This window comes from Petaurus breviceps, unplaced genomic scaffold (genome assembly GCF_028583685.1).
Source record: "Petaurus breviceps papuanus isolate PSGF00001 unplaced genomic scaffold, PetGlider_PUasm1.0 90804, whole genome shotgun sequence".
Taxonomy (NCBI): domain Eukaryota; kingdom Metazoa; phylum Chordata; class Mammalia; order Diprotodontia; family Petauridae; genus Petaurus; species Petaurus breviceps.
The window spans coordinates 12,881,200-12,901,599 of record NW_027187348.1 but is presented as its reverse complement, the minus strand read 5'-3'; the positions used below and the strand labels follow the sequence as shown (position 1 = coordinate 12,901,599).

Genomic DNA, 20,400 nt, shown 5'->3' with positions numbered 1-20,400 from the left:
TATAGCACTACAAATATAGATTCTTTTTTTCAACTTTGTCACTGGTAATTGCAAAAAAAAAAGGTTTTTGTTAGCCACAAATCAGTGAAATTTATCTGGCTTTTCTGTTTATCACAGGGCGGTTTTCCCTCTGCTTGCAGACTTCTGAAGAGCAAGCTGCTGCTTCCTGAAGCATCCTATTCCATTTTGTTCTTGTTGCTGTTCAGTCGTTTCAGTCACTCCTGACTCTTTGTGATCCCATTCAGGGTTTTCTTGGCAAAGACACTGACATGATCTGTCATTTCCTCCAACTCATTCTACAGGTGAGGAAACTGAGACAAACAGAGTTAAATGACTTGCCCAGTGCCACACAAACTAATAAGTGACAAAGGCAAGATCTGAACTCAGGAAGATGAGCCTTTCTCACTCCAGGCCAGGTATTGTATCCTATGGGCCACCAACGTGTCCTATTCTATTTTTAAATAGCTCTTATTATTAGAGAACTTCTCCTTTAGAACAGTGGCTCATGAATAGAGGAAGTTTGACTTTGCTTTTTCACAGTTTCTACATATACTACAGCTCCTGCTTCTGCCCCCTGGATTAGGAAGACCCCTGAAAGTATTAAATCCTCCTTTCTTCAGGAGCCTCTTCCATTCCCCTTCTTTCTGGGAGAGTTTCCATAGTATGTATGGTATTACTGAATAAAGTAAAAAATCTGTTCCTCAATTAATGATTTTAAAAAACCAATTTAAACCTTCCTATCACCATGAATCCTGAATGTTGGACTTGTAATCATAAGAAAAGAGGGTTTAAATCCTATCTCTGACACCTGCTAGCTGTGTAGCCACAACCTTTCTGAATCTCAGATTTCTCAGTTGCATGTAAGGCCAAAGCTGTAAGATTCTGACACTCACATGTACATAATAATACTGGGATGTGAGGGGTGGTAGGGAAAGATGTGGTATATCTACAATGTTAGAGTTATGAGGAGTCCCTCCATACATTTTCCTAGGCCATATATTTTATCTATGATTTATTTATCATTATAATATTTATTTATTTATTATGATTTATCTAGATTTCCCACTGACGTATCTATGGCAGAGTATGCCTCAGGTTTACGGGGAAAATGTTTTATTGCTACTTTTCTTACTATACTACTATGCATTATCAAATACCTTTATTAGGAATTGTTTCCTTTGGATGACAAGTAAAAGCAAACATATCAGTGGTGTTCTGATTTTGAATGGATACAGAGCCAGAGAATACCCATTGCTGTTGTGACTGTCCTTCGTTTTCAAAGAGGACCATGACATCAGGGAAATGATGATGTGACTTGCAGTTGACTTTGATCAGAGGGAGGGAGGGATGTGCAAGGTCACCAGCCTCACTTTCTCCTCCAGAGCCATCTGGATCCAGAGACCTGATATTCATCAGGATGGCTGGAGATGACCCAGGATGCAATGGGAGACCATGGCCCTTTTTGGCTAAGGCCTTTGCAGGTACTCACTCAAGAGTCAGGTAACACCCATTCAGTGAATAGGCCTATTTAAGAAGTGAGTCAAGGAATGTCAAAGGGATTTCTTTAATTAGAAAAAGAGAAAAAAAATCAAGCTGGGACAGGGAGACCCTCTGGCTTGATGTTGCAAAGAGAAACTCTAAGCCAGGAGGGCCCAATACACAGTCATTAAGTGGAGCTTGGGCAGGGACCTACTCTGGAGGAGAAAGTGAGGCTGGTGACCTTGTACAACCGCCTCTCATTCAAATCAAAGTCAACTACAAGTCATATCATCATTTCCCTGATGTCATGGTCCTCTTAAAGACAAAGGACAACCATAACCTGTGAGTAGACCAAGCTGCCTGAATGAGGACCCAGCTAGTTGGGTAACTCCTCTCCTCCTCATCCTCTCTCTCCTTCTCCTTCACTCCAAAGGAAGGTAAATTTTGATGGCCAGAAGCTGCCCACTTAACTTGGGGTTTAGCTAGATTCCTTCCTTCCTTCCTTCCTTCCTTCCTTCCTTCCTTCCTTCCTTCCTTCCTTCCTTCCTTCCTTCCCTCCCTCCCTCCTTCCTTCCTTCCTTCCTTCCTTCCTTCCTTCCTTCCTTCCTTCCTTCCTTCCTTCCTTCCTTCCTTCCTTCCACAAAACTTTAAACCCAGTTCACTCTGAAGCAATAGGTCCCTGCCCAAGCCCCCTGAGAATACCCATATGAACTGGGAAGAAGGTATACCCTTGGCATCATGTATAAAATGGGGCTTATAGTACTTACTACCTCACAGGATCCAAACCAATCCAATCCAATAAATATTTACTAAGTACCTACTATGCACTGGGTATTGTGCTAAAATAAAAATGAAGATCAAATGAGATAACATAGAAAGCATCTCACAAATTTTAAAGTACTATATAAAAGTCAACTATTATAACCCCTTTCTCCAGAATTTAGTACCCTGGACCCCTTAAAGCTTTTTCTTGGTACCTTATACCTGCTATGGATCTTTCCTGTGGCTCATTCTCATATTTGGTAAAGTTGCTTTCCTTTGCTTCTTTGGTCTTACAGATATATGGTCAATATTTGGCCATAAAAAAACTGAACCTATTTAAGAAACTAAATTTCCATCCATTACACCCCAGGCAGTTCTACCTCTTTTTGTTACTTTGGGTCAAGAGAAGATGGAAGTCTGAAGGAGAAGCAAAGGTAGGGTAATCAACCCATCATTAAGACTATAATGAACTTATCACTGAAAATTGTGGGGAATGAAAAGGAGGCAAAGGAGACATAGGTATCAGTCACTGATGAAATTGAGTGACAGAACAAGCATAACTTGGGGCTCTCTCTTTGGGAGATGCATTATGGAGTTCCCATTTTGCCAATTTTTCCTTCAACCATTTTAGCACACATGTTATCCTCTGTCTCTCAAATGGGTACCACCATTAATTCACTTCTACCCACTATCTCCTGGGTCAAAAACAGTCAAATTTTATTCCTCTCATGAGATATGAAATGAAATAAAGTTACACTTTCATATTTATTCTTTTTACTTTTTTGTGAGCTGTTGTAGAATGGAATACTGCAGACACAAAGTTTTCACAATTGCTACAGTACTGTATAGTAGAGTATTCCTGGCAGAATAATCAAATGTTCTAGTTGTTAAAATATTCTGATTAAGAGTTACCATGGGGTGGCTAGGTGGCACAGTGAAAAGAACACCGGCCCTGGAGTCAGGAGGACCTGAGTTCAAACCTGGCCTCAGACACTTGACACACTTACTAGCTGTGTGACCTTGGGCCAGTCACTTAACCCCAATTGCCCTACAAAAAGCAAAAAAAAAAAGAGAGTTACCATATATGGGGCGGGTAGGTGGCACAGTGAATAGAGCACCAGCCCTGGAGTCAGGAGGACCTAAGTTCAAATCCAGCCTCATACACTTAACACAAAAACTAGCCGTGTGACCTTGGGCAAGTCACAACCCCAATTGCCCTCCAAAAAAAAAAAAACAAAAAAAGAGTTACCATATACACCATTCATGGTCTCCTTCAAGAGCCAACTTCTACAGGAGCCTTTCCTGCTCTCTTCAGCTACTAATGGTTTACATTGTGTCTAATTTATAGGTATTTTGTACATTTGTATATGTTAGAAAGAATGCATCTTAGAACATAAGCTCCTTGAAGGCAGACACTAGTTTCCTTTTATGTTTTCATATTACCAGCTTGGCACAGTGCCTAGAACATAGGAAGTACAGAATAAGGGCTTAGTGATTGATTGTTTTAGTTGCGTGTTGTTGTGTTGTGGTTCCATGACTGGTAGCAAGAACAAATGGCCAAAGGATTTCCCAAGAGACCCTAAGGAAATGAACCTAAGGGACTCACATGCTATCCCCTAGAAGGCACACTGCTGCTAATACAATAATGTCAGAAGTTGGAGCTGGGCAATGAAGTACTATAGTGATCAATAACAGATCCTGCATATGGCATGAGGAAAGAACAAGTACTAGCCAAGACCTATGATTTTATGACCATGAAGTCATGAGTTTGGCATATAGATCAAGAGAGAACCCTAGAGCTAGAAAGGAACAATTTCCACAGACTCAAGAGATTATTTGATAAGTTCAGGGAAAACCACTATAAACACATTCTACATATTTGGAGAGTATAAACAATAGTAAAATTTTGAAACTTACATGGATTGAGTTTTTTGGGCTTTTTTAAAAAAGCGATTGGGGTTAAGTAACTTGCTCAAGGTTACCCAGCCAGTTATTTCTGGGTGTGGTGGTATCTGAGCCCGGATTCAATCCCAGATCACCCCGACTCTAGGGCCGGTGATCTTACTCACTGTGCTACCTGGCTGCGCCATGTATTGAGTTTTAATCTCTGGAAGGAAATAAAGCATATGCAGTGGTGACTGATCTTTCACAGTTACCCATCAGGAATCCAAAAGCTCCTATACCTGCTGAAGTATTTTGAAAGAAGTGTTTCTTTGAATGTGGATCCCTTTACTAGGATCCATTATGACCAAGGCAGAGTCTGAAAGTAAACTACTCCAAAAAATGTTGGATTTGACAGTTATCAAAAAATCTCAAACTATATTTTACCATCCCTCCAAGGAGACCCACAGCTTGAGCTTTTAATTGCAAGTTAATTAACATGCCAGAAATACTAAGGCATCGGGGCGGCCAGGTAGTACAGCGAGTAAGAGCACCGGCTCCAGTGTTGGGACGACCTGGAGATCGAATCCCGGGCTCAGACACTCAGCACCACACCCAGAAATAACTGGCCGTGTAACCTTGAGCAAGTTACTTAACCCCGATTGCTTAAAAAAAAAAAAAAAAAAAGAAAAGAAATACTAAGGCATGAACAGAAATACTAAGGCATGAACAGAAATCTCAGTGGAATCAACATGTGGCATTCCTAGTGCAATGCATACAATTATCATTAGAATGAGACTTTACATCACTTGCTGAAGGTTAGGCTAGAACCACACCTATCCATTAGCTTTGTATGCTCAGAAAATGGAGAAGTAAAGACGCAGGATTAGCATCTTGACTGAAAGATCAGGTAAAGTAAACCTGCTCTTTAGTCGGCTTAGAATAAATCAAAAACGTCTCAAAAATGAAATTCTTAAGATTCAGAGAGAAACTATTTTGAGGAGGAGGAAAAGAGGGAGTAGTCAAAAGAAATTAATATGAATATATGAAACCTCATCAATTCACTTAGATTTTTAAAAGACATTTACGAAATACATAAGCAAAAGAATTCAAAGGAGGATGAACACAGAAATATGGTACAGACTAGTGATGACAGTGGCAGGACTGCTAATGTTCAGAGTGAGAGGAGGCTAGCAGGGAAAATTAATAACAAAAAGGATATTTTTTTAAAGCTCTGTTAGAGAAAAGAAGCTGATAGAAGAAAATAATGGAACTCTGCATGGGATGGCTGGGACAATGATGGAGAAAAGGCACAGAGCTTGTCTCTGCCAAGAATCATCATCTTTGGACTAGGGAGGACAGAACAGAAATGCCTAATGGAGAAGTAAGGAGATAGAAGGTGAGTACTTAGTTGCCTTTGATGAAGTCACCATGAACAGAAAAGCCACATAGTCAGACATTTAAACAACTGGAAGATATGATTGCTGAGGCAACGTCAGACATCTAGAAAGATTCTGGAGAATGGGAGAGTATGAAAAATATATACCAGATTCTGAGCTTATTTGATAAGATCTATTTTCAGGGGGGGTCCAGGCTGGCAATTTCATTTCTGTAAGAAATTCCCAGTGAGAAAACTTTTTCTACCAATGCAGAGTGGGCAGATTGGACCTTGCAGTCTTACAAAGCATCTGGGGCACTGAGAAGTTAAGTGACTTTCCCAAGCACTAGGTCCAGTATTTGTCAGAAGATTTCTCAGGGCTTTCTGACTCCACTGTTGTCTCTCCGCTATGACAGTCTAATAGCACAAATAGTACTAATAGTACAAAAGCAATGAGCCAGAATGGCGACTGAGGCTTGGAAAATGATTGCAGTGTGAACAGTCAAAAAAGAATGGGGAGTGAACAACAAAGGATTTGGCGTTTGTTTTATTTTTTTTTTATGTGAAAATTCACTTATTTAGTCAGGCAATTGGCAGAGATATACCCTATTATTTTTCCAGAGTTTAAGACTCTATAGCACAACAAAGCAGCTGTCAGGACTCTATCAAGACCACGGGTACTTGTCAATGATTTTGGAGAGCTAAAGAATGCATGGAATGTATAGAATTTTTATTGAGTCCAATTAGGAAAGCCAGACCCATTAATAACTTGCATTTTGGATGTAAAGTAGATATTTTGACAGTTACATAGACCCATTCAAAGAATGAAGGCATGATCACTAGGACAATACAGTGGACTGAATGGATCTGGAGTCTTATTGATGTGAATGTCCCCTCCAACAATGAACATCGTAACCCGTCCATGGCTGCTCATCGAGTGTGACTCTCGTTCACGTCCTAGTCCACCACGGGGTCTATCCAACATGCTGGGGGCCTTTCTTTTCTCTTGACACTATAACAATTCCAGGGAGCACAAGGGCTCTCTAATGGTTAGCCCTTACTTTTGTCACATGAGCTGTTCATCTTTTTTTTCCCCAAACATACACATCCTTTAACGACATCCTTTATCTGGGTTCTTTTCATAGTCCCTCATCTGTTGTGTTCCAGCTTGCTCAGACCCACCATGTGCCTTTCCACTGTCCTCAAAGCCATGTTTTATTTTAAATCTTTCAGTCAGTTGTGTGATAGTAAAGATGAGCTCTACTATGAAATACATCCTGCAAAAGCCTGTCCATATCTATTTATTAGATATTTATCTATATCTATTAATACATCCAAAGATGCCCTCTATACATTTGTAGATTAAAATCATAGTATTTTCATACATGAGAAAAGTATGAATATACATCAGTAACTGATGATATGCTCTTGATTAGCTTTTAAGACATTAATAAGGTCTGAGACACTTTCTATGTCTTTTGCATCTCCCCTTTCCTCAGATACCTTGTAAATTGTTCCTTCAGTGCCTCTCACAACTGGCCTCCAGCATGGATCTCTATATATATCCAGCCTAATCCAATTGTTTTTCGAATTCTCCTTAGTGCCTTACATACTTTATCTGGAAGCATATCTGAGACTATCATATATGAGCACATCATATATTAGGGTCTAAGGGTGATGATTCTACTGTCCTTGGTTCTGAAAAGAGTTTGTTATTAAAATTTTTTGTACATCTCTTCCAACTTTAATGTTTTAATCTTTCTGGTTTCACCCTTAAATGCCATTAGGATGACTTTGTTTAATTAGGTCTCTCAATAAACTTTTTAAAATTAAGGTTTTAACATCTGCCTTTCTTCTGTTTTATGAGCTGATACAACTTGCAAATCTTCAATAGTCTTTCTCTGTAGAATTTTAACAATGAGTTTATATTCTAAACCAGTACTGTGCTTGGCTACCATATTTTACTCATTGGCAAGTAAAGTCAAATGATTGATGACTAAAGAAGCACTTTTTAGGCTCTTCTGCTTTCACCATGGTAATCAATTTACATTGGCTGAACATCTGCCTGAAATTACTGTCGTTGATTTCTGTCATTTCTTCACAGAATCAAAAGATCATTTATTTAAAGCTGGAAGGGAACTTGTAGGCCACATAGCCTAACGCTATTATTTACAGATGAGAAAATGAGGTACAGAGGGGTTAAGTGAATTGTTCAAGGTCACATAAGTGCTAAGGGATAGAGCCAAGATTTGGAGCAAGGTTCTTTGGTTTCAAATCCATCACTCTTTCCTCTATAGCACACTGGCCCCCTCCATCTTGAATTTTTATCAATAATTTGTTTAAATAGATCAGACTGGAGTTCTTTTAAGTGTATATCATATCCTTTTCTCATTATTTCTTCTAGCTTTGTACTAATTTTGACCTTTTCTCTAACAAGTTTATAGTCTACTTGTACAAAGATATTTGGGTTCTGAATGACTTCCCACACTCCAGTAATAAGTCATTTCCAATCCATTAAAACATAATCAACTTTTTGATGTTATTTAGGATTCATTATGTCCAATTCTTCCTGATTTTTTCTTCAAAAAATTATAAATGCAGAGGTGAGAGAATTCTATATTGTTGCTGTTCATTTTTGAAGAAGACCAATGACATCATGGGGTGATATCTTGATTTGTGAGTGAACTGGATTTAAGTAAGGCAAAGTCTTTTGACTCTCATTCCTTGATCCCTATTTTCCAACATTTTTGCATTCTCACCTTTTCTAACCTTTGCCTTAAAGTCACTGAGTATCATACTTACATTGAAATTGGATGGTTTTATCAAGTTGTTTTTTTTTTTTTTTTTTACAATTTTTCTACCTCTTCATCCTAAGCAACAGATATTGATAAATAAGCAGTAGCTCTTTTCAAAGTAGATCTTTTTTTTGGGTAAATATTTATCACAAACATTGCAAAACAAGATGAAAAAATATCCCATTAAATGGGCTTATTAACTTTGGCCACACCATAAAACCAACTCTGTCAACTCCCTTATTTGTCCTGAAAAGAGAAATTGTGAGCCATCCTTCTATTTAGATGCAACATCCTTCTATCTTATAGTTGGTTATAATGAAAATGCCAATACTGACCCAGTTCATATCCTCCAGTTGTATATCCATCCACTGATAATTGGGCATGGATCTCCCATTTATAATTAGCCCAAGAATCCATCACCTAGCCAGCTTACTAGTGATGAGCCTCTCCATATTTAGCTAGGTTGGTCCTCAGAAATAGAATGCATTGTTTTTAGGTTCATACTCAATCCCTTTCCAGCATGGTAGAACTTGCTAGGATTTGTGCTTTGATGGAATAACCCTTGAAGGTCACTAAGCCACACTGAGGAATAAGCACTTTGAGGAGGAAACTACAGCAAATAATTTTCTCATGATTTAAAAGTATTTGCACTTAACCCAAAGCGCCTGATATGATGGAGGGGCTTACTTTTACTACAGAATTAAGCTCAATAACTTTTCAAATGTGCACAAGACAAGCAAGAGTGAGCACAGAGCACTTGTTATAGGGATTGTTTTTCTATATTAAAATATCAGGAATGGTTATTTTTCAGCTAAAATTACTAGGCTTTTAAAGTCAACACCCACATATAATATACTAGAGACTACCAGATTGTGACATTTTTATTTGGTAGGCAGAACTTTTTATCTAAAAACATGTTTTCTAGGATTATAAAGGGAAAATCAGCAGATGGTTTTGCAATTTATAAAGATAATTTATTTTAGATTACCTTTGAAGCTGAGGAAGAGAGAAATAAAGTAATACTGCTATTTCATAACTCCAATACTTCAGTGGATCTGATTTCACCAATATAGATATTCCTTCTACTGGTACAGGAAGCGTTACTACTACTGTTTATACATTTACCTATTTATCCATTCATTCATTCTCTCACTGACTTGTGATTTCAAATGCAAAAAGAACTCTGAATGAGGAAACTCTTACCAATGTAGATAGGAAGATGATGTGCAAGCTGAACCTCTGTAACTCGGACCCAGGTTTTCTTATCTATGAGGCCAGTCCTCCCTCCTTTATAATAATAGCTATCATTTACATAGTACTTACTGTGGGCCAGGCACTGCGTTGTGTGCTATATAATCATTATCTCATTTGATCCTTACAACCACCCTTGTTTAAGCCTTCTTCCCAAGGGACCACAGGCTCCCATCTCAACATCAGCTTGGCCTTTTGGATGATCTGGCTTTTTTCTCTATGGGTCATCTTGGGTTTCTGAGAGAAACTGAATTTCACTACCGCTACCAATAAGGTTTTTAATTAACTGAGCAAATGCTAGAATTGTGTGTTCTTCTGGGCTCCCTAAGTTGACAGGGCTACTAACATTGCTATTCATTAAGGCCACAAGTCCATTTACTAGATTACTGACATACTGGAATGCTCGAGTTTGTGACCTAGAAGCATATACTGTGAGAGGTTCCCCTGGAGAGCTTGCAAAATGAAGTTACTGACAACTTGGTCATCATTCATATGCATCTGTGGCCCCAAAGTATTGAATATTCTAGCAACTCGCACTTCAACCCCTTCCTGCTTCATGTAGGCATAACACATGCTCTCCACCACACACTTTCCTTCATTATAACAGGCTCTATGTCCTATTGGATTCACATGGCCCCAGTATTCTTCACTCTGGGGGTGGACTTCTACATCTCCATATATTTCCGAGGTAGAGGCCAGAAGAAGACGTGCTCCAACATGTTTTGCCAACCCCGACATATTTAGTGTTCCAATTATGTTGGTTTTTAACATCTTGATAGGATTATACATGTAGTTTGGAGGAGAAGCAGGAGATGCTAGCTGATTAATCTGGTCTACTTCAATGTAGAGGGGCTCTACAATGCTATGGTTAATTAGCTCAAAGTTTGCATGGCTGATCCAACATTTCACATTTCTTTGCCTGCCTGTACAGAAATTGTCCATAACTATAACCTCATGGCCATCCATTATTAGTTTGTCAGTAAGGTGAGAACCCAAAACCCCGCCCTTCCACTTACCAAAAATCTTTTTCAATCTTTTTTTTTTTTTTTAAAGCAAGTGGGGTTAAGTAATTTGCTCAAGGTTACATGGCCAGGTGTTTCTGGATGGGTGCTAAGTATCTGAGCCCGGATTTGATCCCCAGGTTATCCCAACACTGGGGCCGGTGCTCTTACTCGCTGTGCTACCTGGCCACCCCTTCAGTCCTTTTCTGATAAAAATTTCACTGGAGGGTACTTCTGGGCAAAGCTTTTTTCCAAGTCTCTGAGTTTCTCTCTCAATGGTGCAACAGCCTCTTCTATCTTATTTTCAATATTCTGTTCTCTATTTTCCTATACAGACCTTCTGTTAATGAAGTTGCTCCAAACAGAGGTCATGCAGGCCACAAAGGCAATGATCATTAGCAGCTTCACCCTCCTCTGGTTGATGGTACTCCCCAGGCATAGTAGTGGCCACTTGCTCACCATCCCTGGGAGCAGCACGAGCCCAGGATCCTGCTGTGTGCGTAGGGAGCCATTTGCTGCACAATGGCAGCAGCACTATACCCTAAATTGTAAATAAGATATTTTCCTTCCACAACATAGTCTTGGATCTTAAGTGCTTCCCAGTCTCTATTCAGAAATAAACCAATTTTGGTCATATTCAACAAGCTTAATGGAGTAATTCTGAGTTTATCCTTCACTATTACTATGTGAAGCATTTTTGTTCCAAAAGTATTTCTATTTTTAACCTGATCAAGTGCACTGAGAATATTTATTAATTTTCTTTTTTAAATTCCTCTTCCTTTTAATGAGGAAATGTTAATCTTTCTTTAGTTGGCTAGGGGTGATGATTCCTATGTTCAATTAACATTGTGTGGGTTTTTATTTGAACACCTATATTTACTGTTGTACATCTTACCATGCCAAAAGTATATATTGAAGTTGAGATTATATAGGTATTAATGATCAAAATGGATTCTCTCTATTAAGCTTTGACTTTGGGATATCAGTATGTTTCTTAACACAAAATGTTGTGCTACATGGCTTTCTCCTAGACAGAGTAATGTTTGATTTTTCTTGACCCAACTATTTTTAAGTATCACCTTCATCCACTATTTCAGTTTGATCTCTGGATCTAAGCTTAAAGCCTTCAGTTACTGTTTTTTTCTTGGCACATATGAACAGTCTTAAAGATAGAGTCCAAAAGATATTTTTATTTTTAGATCATGAATGGAAGTTTCCACAAGATCAAATAGCTATTTAATGAGTTTTTCTGAGGAGGCACATAACTTGATATTAATGTGATTCATATCATGATATAATATAACTTCTTATTGCACCAAAAGCCACATTCAGTTCTTTTCAGGAATGATGACAATGGGTTGAAGGATAGTAGAATCATAGTAGACTTGAATTGTTTTCCTAGAAAATTTGATGTTTTATATCAATTGTTCTTGATCTTATTGTGTTTGGAGTGTGTTTTAAATAGTAAACGGCTTTCCCTATGGATATCAAATATTCTAGCATTCTCACCATGCTTAGATTCATTTTATATATTTGAAGTATGTGATAAAGCCTGGAATGCAGAGCTGAGACAAAGGCTTTGACATAATCAATAAAGATGGTATAAGTGTTACAGACCTTTACATTTGGCTTACATTTGACCATGACTTTTCAAATAATAACTAAAGCAATGGGAATTGCTCTTCAAGTCTCTGGGGCACTTTGGCATACCATTTTTGCTTCTCAATTTTTTTCTTTTAAGTGTAAATATATTTTTGAGCAATATAAGTAATATTTTATATAAAGTACATAAAGATGTAAGCAGCCAATATTTGAAAAGCTCACTAGAGTTCTCATCTTTTGGTAATAAATACCTTTTATGAAGGCACAGTTTTTTTTTTTTTTTAACACAACTCTGTTTAAAATACACCTCATAAATGTGATGTTTTTTGTTAAGAAATTTGAGGTAAGATGCATCCAAAAGAAATCTGGTAAAATGCTTTGTTAGTAATTCACACACCACTGTGAAGTGCTTGAGCCAATATTTATAGAACTTATGCAAAGCCACTGCTTTTCCTGTTTTTCAGAGAAATTAGATGTTCAGGCATCTCCCTGGAGGTACTGTCATTATCCATTATATTGTTGATACACAAATCCTATTTTCCTTTGCTTCAACTTAGATTTTTGTTAGGTTGAACTTCTTCCAAAAATTTAAATGACCTGAAATATGCTATACTCCCCTTCTGGAGACTTCTCCTCCTCTAGTTCCTTTCTTTCTCAAGTCTCTCTAGTTTTTTTTTTTAATTAATGTTGAATTGTTTATTTTGTTCTTTGAGCTCCTTTTATTCCTTATATTGCCTTAATCTTAAGGCTTTCACTTTCAACTGTTGATTAACAGTATCAAGAATTTCAGATATACTTTTGTTTTCTGGGTTTCATTCTACATTTCGTTTTATTGGTTGTCTTCAACTAAGTAACATGGTCAAGATTTCTACTTAATGTACCAGATGGATATAGATGTAATCTTTCAATGTCTTTTCACAGGTCTTTAATATTGACAAAGACTACAGCATATATTATTATATGCAGGTTCTGAAATATTTTTATACTGTCAAATATTGTAGGAGCATGAATTTACTCATCACAGTTAAACAAGATAATGTTTAAAAATTATTTTGTTTTGGTTTAGATGCTCTGTTATTTGGATTTATACCATCAGACTCAAAAGGGCTTTTAGAAATTCCACTCTAAGTATGTTTATCTCCTCTTCAAAATCATTTGAAGAACTAGAATTATTTTTGCCATTCCTTTCATTATTCAATAGCAATTCTGTGTAGTTTGTGTTAAGTATAGATTTTCAGTCTTCAGGACTTTTCAGCTTTCCCTTCAGATAAAATTAACACCTCTATTACTATAATTTCATCTCATCTAGATTTAAGAATGTAGTAATTTACTGCCCTGCATTGATTTGCATAGCAAATTATGATTTTGATTTTAACCCACCCATGCCTTCTCATCCCAAGAACCTTTTCCATGTCCTATCATATATCCTTTACATAGGAATTGCTCAAATAAGTTCTATAAGCCTTCCTCTAGCTCTTTTTACATTTTGGTACCTTTTACACGTTACATTTTGCATCTGTGTAATACCTCTCACTTATCTCCGCTCCTCCACTCCTCTACACACACACACACACACACACACACACACACACACACAGTGGAAAAATAACCAAATTGAACTTCATGTGCATAACACATCATTGGTCCTACTCCTTACTATTAGAAGAACTGGACTATGGGAAAGAGTTCTGCATTTTGTAACAAGATCAGGAAAGAACATCTACATATGTTTGTATCTCTTCACCTAATACTTCATTTTAGTGTCAAATTAAAACATACCATGTGCTAGCAAATTTGTAACAAGTTTGCTGGTATACAATTATATGTTGGTTTACTAGAGGGGAAAGTGCTATTAGCACATATGTGTAACTAAATAAAACATCAATATAAATAACTTTTTATAACTTGCCAATTTTCCTTGAAAACTGCTTATATTTCCATGTATCTATACTATACAGTTACCTGTCGATAACTTGATGTAAAGGCTCCTAGGTAAGCCACAATTCCTGATGAAATGAGGATGTCACCAGTCAAATTAACATATAAATGCCCCAGGTCCAAAGCACTTAGGCTCCACCGAGTTTTCTCCCCTCCAAGGCCTCCAATCAATTGCTCAGCTCGCTCTAGTTTTTTGCTGCACAAGTCAACCTTGAAAAGTAAAGTAGTTTCTTCTTAGTGTCCAGAAATAGAACAAGTAAAATTGGCAAGATTTTGTGTTCACAAATTACTCATGCTAAAATATTCATATAATAATTTTGCTTTTCTGAATAGGAGAAAAACTTTTTACCAATATGTTTTTAAATCACAGAATCATAAAATTTTTGGAACTAGGAGGGACATTAGGAAATTATGACATCACACAAGTATAAACATATGTAAGTCTACAATGCATATGCAAATATATGACATTACCTCACATGAAAAGTATCAATATTTAAGGAGGGATCAATAGTTCATAAGAAGCAAAATGTCAAATAAGTTACACACAAATACTATTTTCATGTAAAGGTTTTCAAATTTTCAAAAGCTTCTAATAATATTATGCTGATTTTAATATACCTTTTTTATTACAAAGTTGATAGTAATCAACAAACATAAACATTTCCATATACCCAGCAGGTCAGAAAAATAATTTTCCATAGTAAATTTTAAATTTTAAAAATTTTAAATCTTACATAGGTTTAATAAATAGGTGCCAGAATTATCCTTCTTAACCTTATGTTCATTTTCAAAATGTTACTTTTGGAGGCAGTAAATTCAATTAACTCATTTAGGTATTGATGATTAACCTGAAATCAATCAATTATCATAGTTTTGGTACTTACTGAGAACACATATCAAGAAAGCACCTATTATGTGTTAAAACACATAAAATCTCACTTTAATCAATAAGAAAAAAAGCAGTCTATACGTCAAAGTTACATGATGATTCACCTAAATGATTTGGGTGAATTTTATTTCAAACCACAGAATGGTAATATTTCAGAAAGGTATTACTTTGGAGTATTTTGATGTGATTTTTAAAGAGACAACACGAATATACACAGGAAGAAGACAATATCAAGAAAAGTTTGTGCTAGGGATTTTAATAAAATTATTTTTATGGAGGAAAAAGAATTTCCAGGTTGTTTTTTAAATGTTTCTTACAACAAAAGAGCAAAAATTAAGGATCGACATATACCTTCCTTCAAAGATCTCCTAATTTGAAAAACAATAATATTGTTAAAACTTAAACCAATGTTTCCCAAACCATGTTCATTAAGGGAAATGTTCCAGAAAGAAAACTTACATGACAAAAAAAAAAACCACGATATCTATGTGACAGATATAATATATATCATTCAATAAATTATTGCATTCTTTATTATGTTTCAACCCTATTCTGGAATTGGACCAGAAAAATATATCCTACTGCAGTTGCTTTCTAGGGTTGCTTCTGAGCTACTGGGAGATGACCAGTCAGGGCAAGCTATGTACCCAGTATTCATAAAAGCAGAGACATTTTCTCCATACATCAATCCTCTCAAGCACAAATTTGTCACTCTACAATTTTATTGTATTTGTTCAACTAGGCTTATTATTAGTGACTCATTGTAATGATCATAGAAATATCAAAGCTGGAAGTCTTTCCCAGAGTGATAGAATTAGTGGCAGGACTAGTGTCAGAAGTCAGGTATCCTTATTCCTACTCCAGTGCTCTTTTCCACGACATAATGTTGTTTTAATTTGCTTAGAATTACTTAACATTCTTGGTGCATAGTTTGCATGATGGCCCTTAAATAATGCAGAAGATTACATGGCGTTTTCCCTGAAATACCCTGAAAAAGCACATTTATAGACTAGGAGAACTTGCCCTGAGCCAAGGGAGTGTTTGTTCACTTGTTCTCTTACTCTGCCAATGGGAAGAAAGAACTTGAAGGAAGGAGAGAGCATGGTACTTTATGGAGTCACTGATAGACTGAAAACATGGGGAGTTCTAAGGGGACACCATCCTGGTGCCCAGGACCGAGAAAGAGCTATTGCTGTTACAGGTGCCAGCAGGGTACAAATCAACAGCTTAGGCAAGCTATGTCTTCAGGACTATAGGAGTAGCATAAGGAGACACTAGATAGGGAGCTCAAAGAACTTTCTACCTGAACATTCCCAGACTCCCATCTTTACCTTCCACCAATATCTTGAAATATTGTAATGGAGTAAGTATAGTAAATCCATAAGGGGATCAATGAAAATGGTGCCTGCTTTTCTACTCAACTAAAGGATTTTACTATCAACAAGTTCCCAACCCAAAACCCCAACCATGAAGAAATCTGAAGGCTCTGAAGAAATTAAAAGTGAAGCATCAGAAATAATAGTATTTGATTCCTAGGCTACATTATTGAATCAAAACTCTAGCTTGGCACATGAGGCCCTCCATAATCTAGTCCTAAGCTGTCTTTCCAGACTTATCTCTATAAACTTACTTGTTTAGTCAAACTTACTTATCTACTATCCCCAACACATGGCACTGACCTTTTCTCATCCTGCATTTTTTCTAACTCTATTTCCTTTTACTGAAATGCTGTCCTTTCCTTCTTTTCCACATATTCAAACCTTACACATCCTTCTTTGCAGCCTAGTTTAATTTTTTTTAAAGCAATTGGGGTTAAGTAACTTGCCCAAGTTTACATGGCCAGGTTTTTTTTGTTGGTTTTTTTTTTTTTGCGTGTGTGTGAGTGTTAAGCGTCTGAGGCAAGAACCAATCCTGGGTTCTCCCAACTCCGGGGCTGGTGCTCTACTCACTATGCCATCTAGCTGCCCCCTAGTTTAATTTTTACCTACTCTATAAAGCTTTCCCTAGCCAAGCTATCTCTCTTCAACAACTTCTCTCTACTCCACTGATCCCGTAATGGAGGTTCATCAGAGGCAAATTGATAAAAATATAAGAAGGAAGAGAAGGGCAGTCTCTGAGTACATCAGGGAGCCAGAAGTGTAATCTGTGGCCAAGCAATGTCTGGCCATGACCCACAGAAGCCCCTCCAATGTACACACTAGACTAAGACAACTGGTCTTGTCTTAGAAGTGCCCAAGGACATCAGCAGCCCTGGAGCATGACAGACATGATTTGGTTTCCACATATGTCTTAAGACAAATTTGTTCCCTAGGTATATGCCTCTCTTTTCCTGCCCTTTATGTATGTCTAATCTCTATGACAAAGTTGGGTCTACTTGTGGGAGACCAAATCCTAGTTTTATGGGAAAGATGCTTAGTTAAATTTTCTTACTATTCGATTTCAGTAAATGTCTTGCTTTCAGAGAACTATATCATTTGGCTAACTACTGAAAGATAATACATTGTTTGGAGATTGTAAGTTATCATATTCATAGAAGTGTGTATGGCTACACAGAGAAATTGAACTTGTGAAAGCTGTCCCATAGATTCATGTGGGACCTATGCAGTGAAGTGGGGGATATTTCCATGGGGTGCTACATGCATAGTGTTCATCTTCCCTTATCATCATTTACTACCATACATTTTGTTATCCTTTCATATTTATTTAGATTTTCCAAGGAGATCCTTAGCTCCTTGAGGAAAAAGACTATCTTGGACTTTTTGATAGCCTCCTGTTCCCCTTAATGCCTTGTATGTAGGTATTGGTTACATATTTCTTGATATAATTTGATTTTGATGACCTATTTGTCCAGATCCTGTGGGAATATTTTGATTTTTCTTTCTGGGATATAATCAGAATTTGGGCAGATATTTTTTCATGATGATATCAATATGAACTAGTATTATTTACAGAACTGATGATTAACAGACATGTTATACATTCAGAAGATGAACAATTTTCCCCAAATTCATAGCATGACCATAATAATGAACATGTAGATTCCCATATTGGCCTAAATAGAGTCAGTCCTCTCCTCCTAGCCTTTGAACGTAGGCCACACTTAGGCTTCATGCGAGCCAATATAGGTGAGGGAGGAGGAAAAGTGATATATGGCATACATCTGGGCCAATGTGCAATGATTAAACAACTGAAAATTATCTTGTATTTATCTGTAGTTGTTACATACCTGATTTTCTAGGTCAGCCTTTTTTTGTTTGTTTAATTCAAGTGTAACTTGAAGTCCGGCCAACTTATCCTGAACCTCTTTAAGTGCTGCTTGCTTCTTTCTAAGACCATCCATGGCAATTTTAAGTTCACCTTCAGCCTGGGCCAGCTTGATCTTTTTTGGGGCTACAACTTTGGCCACTCTACAAAAAGCAATATAAGAAATTGGAACATGTAGCTAACATTTTTAAACTCATCTTTGTACTCAAATATGCATTTCTAGTTTCCTCAGCACTAACTAAAAACTATAATACTACTGCTTTTTCTAATATGACATCAAGCATCAATGAAAAATTTAAGAAAAAGAAAGCACCAAATCTTAAAATATCTGGAAAGTATTATAGACTTCTAAAATGGAAGCTAAACCTAGCATGCATTTTCAAATTGTCTTATTCTCTTTCTTCAAAATAAAATTCCAAACTATTTCTACAACTGACTTATCATCAAAAGTATTTAATTTAGTGTTCTACATATGTTAGCATACAAAACAAGAATGGGAGAGGAATGTGCTTATTACTCAACCTATATTGTTACCATGTCTGTAGCCAGTTATATTAGTTGTCCAAGGAAGAAATGGTGCTGATAAGGCCAATGTCATGGCCTTGCCCATTTTCATACATTTTCTCTTCTATGTTTATGGACTGTATCCTTATCCTCAGTCTGCCATCTTAAATGTAAGCTATCAGTCAAATGAGGGACTGGGCGAGACAGTGGACTGGACCATGCCCAATTTCTCACTACTATTTTAACACAATTTTGTGTGCATATTGAATTAGGAATGCCACTTTGCTTGCTGATGATAGAATGTGACATTTTATATTATTGTCAAAGTAATTTTCATAGATGTTAATAGGATCATGGGATTTGATGTTTTGTTTTGTTTTTTTAGTTGGAAGGCATTTTAGAGACTGGCAATCTAGTCCAACTCCTTCATTTTCCAGATGAGTTGGCCGGGATGGGGAAAGGTGGAGGAGAAACAGTGAAAAACAGAGCCATTATTACATTCAACCTGCAGATTCATTATTGTTGGGAATATCATGAGTTATCCCAAGAAATTTTACTATTATTAAGAAGCAAGCTACTAAATTATCACACTCCTCACTCTCACCTATAATGTAATTTTTAAAGGAAGGAATCAGTGAACCTGAGCATAGTAGTGGCTAAAAGAACTAGATGGAATTATGTTGAGCAACATAAATAAGCACAGATATGTGGCTTCAAATTACAATGAACAACAGTCCTTACAGATGGCCAAGGAAGCGAGTTCATACTGAAATAGAAATAAGGAGGAAGGAAAAAGTTCTCTATAAGGGATTAGAGTAAGGAAAATCAAAGAGCCCTCAAAGAGAAAGAAGAAATTCAATGAAGATTTTCTGAGGAAGGCCTATTTTTTAATAATGAAGTTTGTATTTTTGGAGAAATGACTTTAAGGGTTCTTGCTGTATTTTGCCAATGTTTCTCAAAATAGTGACCAAAATAGTTTTTACTTATCTTCTCTATGTGTTGCACTATTTATGCTTCATATGTATAAACTTGTTTTCTATTTATATGATCTAGAAGATCACTATATATAATAGGCTCTCCCTTGAGCCTAAAACACTTAGAATCTTTAACATCTTAATCCATCTGAAAAAAAGAAGCCTAGAAATAACATATGACAATAAGTTTTCATACTAGGACTTACTTATCATAGGAATCCATTGCTATAACCCATTTACATAGACCTTCTGCTGCTGTGGAAGCATTTCTAATCTTTTCTGGAACAAAGTCAGGATTTGGCAGATAGTTTTTCCTAATTATATTCATATATGCTGGAGGTATGTTGTCCTTGTCATATTCATGAAGTGACTGAAGAAATCTAAGGTCACCAAGCAGTCTTTTAGCTGGACCCCAGAAGTCTTCTATTTTTTTCCCTGAGCCTGATGGATCAGGAATTTTATCTGCTTTGATCCCTTTCAAGATACATATAGCTTCCATAACAATCTTGACACCAGCAGGTGGACTCTTCATGGATTTTACCACTGTAATATCCTTGAAATAAAAACATTTCAATTACTACTGAAGAAATAATCTGATAAAACTACCCATAATTTGTTCTTAAGGTAGTGGTGTGAATTTCTTATTCATAGTGTTAGTCTACACATAAAAGTCGTTGTC

The 20,400-nt window shown here is 36.8% G+C and overlaps 1 protein-coding gene and 1 pseudogene across 1 annotated transcript in view; both read right to left on the bottom strand.

Moving 5' to 3' along the window:
• Positions 1 to 20,400, bottom strand: part of DNAH7 (dynein axonemal heavy chain 7) — a 326,128-nt gene that overhangs the window by 105,412 nt on the left and 200,316 nt on the right. Inside the window, exons 43-45 of the mRNA XM_069070242.1 lie at positions 19,928 to 20,274; positions 18,206 to 18,386; positions 14,112 to 14,297 (exon numbers count right to left, since the gene is read on the bottom strand). Of these exons, the coding sequence (XP_068926343.1) occupies positions 14,112 to 14,297; positions 18,206 to 18,386; positions 19,928 to 20,274 (714 nt within the window). The remainder of the gene's footprint in view (positions 1 to 14,111; positions 14,298 to 18,205; positions 18,387 to 19,927; positions 20,275 to 20,400) is intronic.
• Positions 9,655 to 11,009, bottom strand: LOC138147627 (UDP-glucuronic acid decarboxylase 1 pseudogene; annotated as a pseudogene).